Source organism: Coenobita brevimanus, chromosome 75 (genome assembly GCF_032717465.1).
Source record: "Coenobita brevimanus isolate Jiangsu-jjx chromosome 75, ASM3271746v2, whole genome shotgun sequence".
Lineage (NCBI taxonomy): Eukaryota > Metazoa > Arthropoda > Malacostraca > Decapoda > Coenobitidae > Coenobita > Coenobita brevimanus.
In genome coordinates this window covers 13337075-13339802 of record NC_137028.1, presented here as the reverse complement: position 1 = coordinate 13339802, position 2728 = coordinate 13337075, and the positions used below count along the sequence as shown (strand labels likewise).

The 2728-nt window shown below is 54.5% G+C and overlaps 1 protein-coding gene across 1 annotated transcript; it reads left to right on the top strand.

Annotated features, from left to right (window-relative positions):
• Positions 1-1236: 1236 nt before the first annotated feature.
• Positions 1237-2433, top strand: LOC145407974 (silk gland factor 3-like). Its single transcript, XM_080278777.1, has one exon. It carries the CDS (start codon positions 1237-1239, stop codon positions 2431-2433), a length of 1197 nt encoding a protein of 398 aa, XP_080134903.1.
• Positions 2434-2728: the final 295 nt, after the last annotated feature.

Sequence of the window (2728 nt, the reverse complement as noted above, 5' to 3'; positions counted from 1 at the left end):
ATAACCGTATGTTTGACCTACTAATGGATAAATCTGATACACAGTCCATGACGAAATGAAGCAAGACAGTGAAGCACAAGCAGCTTATACACTGAATGATGCCTTAGAATAGATAAATGCCTCATTGTTCGCTGTTGTTTTGGGCAGGTGATACTTAAGATCGGCAGAGGAAGCAATCGTGACACTGACATGCACGAATACAAAAAAAAAAAAGCGCGAAAAATGTATACCGGTATATATACGCCATATATAGATAGATAGATAGATAGATATGTATATAGCCTATATATGTAGGGTGTGTGTGTGTGTGTGTGTGTGTGTGTGTGTGTGTGTGTGTGTGTGTGTGATTTCATTTATGATTTTACTGTCTTCAACGGATTCTTTCAAAATGGTATGCAATAAACCATTCATTACCAGGTACAGTAATACATAAAAATCTATAGGTATTCGTGAACTGCATTCGACAAACTTGGAACGTAAGCTACAAAAAAATAGTGTTCGTCAGTGACATCCAAGCAATAATGAGGGGAGGGACGATGAAGAGCAAAATGGAAATGAACGAAGCAAAACTATGAAGCGTGCAAAGTGCGTGAAGGGAGAGGCTGTAGTGTTGAGTGAGAGTGTTGCGTGTGAGTGATGGCGCGACCAGGTCCTGCGGCACCCACCTGCTAGAGGAGGCGGAGAGCGGCGGCAGGTCGGCACGCGCCGGGGCCTCGCAGACGCCGACCTGCGAGTAAACAGGCGGCAGGCACACGTGGGAGGAGCCAGGCCTAGCCCAACCCACCGCCCGTACATCACTCTCCCTGCCGCCCTCGCCCCGCCCACGCCCAGTGGACCGGAACATCTGCTTCTTTCTACGAAGAATTTTAGGAAAAGCCAGTAGAGTTTAGCATTGCTCTAGGATTTCTTGAGTCGTGGAAAGCGTGACAGAAGCAGAGAGACAGGTAGAAGACAGAATCACTGTTTTAGGTTGACGGAAGTTTGTTTGGACAGAATACGCCAACAGTATCCGTCTACGGTTCCTGTCCGCACGCGCACCAATGGGTGTCAAGGGTGGGATGACGTCACGCACTGCTGGGCGGCCCGAGAGGAAGCAGCCAATGGCAGACTTGTAGCTCAGGAGGGGCGGAGCCGACCAGTGCTGGTGGTTCCCAGCGCGCAAGTGTACTTCAGTTGTGAGTTTGTAGGCAGAGTCGTGGTCAGACTGTTTGCAAGTCTGATCAGACTTGCTGTGTAATGGCTACAACAACTTACATCGCATCAAGTGCAGTGTGTTCTGATCCAGTCAGTGTGCCAGACTGTCTCGCCATGAACATAGTGAACACTCAAGGGTACGGGCGTGAAGCCCACGAAATGAAGTACATGCCACAGCACCAGGCGCCCATGGCTCACAACCCATGGGTGGGCCTGCCTCCGTCAGATCCCAGCCACTGGATGCATCCTCACCCAGGTCTTCATCAGGACATCAAACCCCAGCCTTCAGAAGTGGCCATCCACCACCGTCCGACCCATCACATGGCCCATGGGTGGCAACCGCCCGTGTCCTCGCCCTACAGCCTGGCGGCGGCGGGCAACGGCGGCTCCCCGTTGGGGCACCACCCATATGCCATGAATGGGATCATGCCCCACCAAATGCATCCAGGCCACTTGCGAGACATGCACTGTGAATCTCCAGTAACACCCGACCACCATGTACACCACGAAGTAGAGGAAGAGACGCCCACCAGTGACGATCTCGAGCAGTTCGCAAAATCTTTCAAACAGAGGCGCATTAAGCTGGGATTCACACAAGCTGACGTGGGACTGGCTCTTGGCACACTGTACGGTAATGTGTTCTCCCAGACTACCATCTGCAGATTCGAGGCCCTACAGCTGTCATTCAAAAACATGTGCAAATTGAAGCCGTTGCTGATGAAGTGGCTGGAGGAGGCGGATTCCACGACTGGCAGCCCCACCTCAATCGACAAGATCGCAGCCCAAGGTAGGAAGCGTAAAAAGCGAACCTCCATAGAAGTGTCGGTGAAAGGAGCCTTGGAGCAGCACTTCCACAAACAGCCAAAACCCTCTGCCCAGGAGATCACGCAGCTAGCGGACACGTTGCAACTGGAGAAGGAAGTGGTGCGAGTGTGGTTCTGCAACAGACGACAGAAGGAGAAGAGGATGACACCCCCAATCATGGGTCAGGGGCATGACGCTCAGGGTGTAAATGGCACTCCTCCAGGTGGCCCGGGTCAACAAATCACCCCCAGCACAGACTATGGACAACCCAGGTCAGTGGAGTTGCCCCGGGAGCTCAAGTACCCCAGCTACACCCACCAGGCAATGCACGGGTCCCCCACACACCTTCCACCACAACACTCCCCCCCGGGCCCATTACTCTCCCCTCAGATGCCCCCACACACTGTGGCGCCATCACATGCGGTCTCCCACTGATGGTCGCTAAACCTGTGGCAGGAGGCAGCTAACTGACCAGCAGCCAGCCGCAGCCCTGAGTGCTCCCCTGGGGCTCTCCCCATCCCCTCCCGCCCTTGGCACCCAGCGTGAGTTGGAGGCTTTGAGGTGCGGGCCTCCCTGGGGGTGTTGCCGCCGCTCCTGCCGGCGGTGGGCGAGTCCCGGCACCTCTAGTCCCTGGGCCGGCCAGCCTGGCTCTCCTCGGAGGAGGGGCGGCCCAGTGCGGCCACACCTCACCACCAGCCACAGCAGCTTACCAGACAGAAAAACTGGTGTG

Excerpts from the sequence above, each read along its gene's own strand:
- LOC145407974 (XM_080278777.1), top strand. The coding sequence starts at position 1,237 with ATGGCTACAACAACTTACATCGCATCAAGTGCAGTGTGTTCTGATCCA.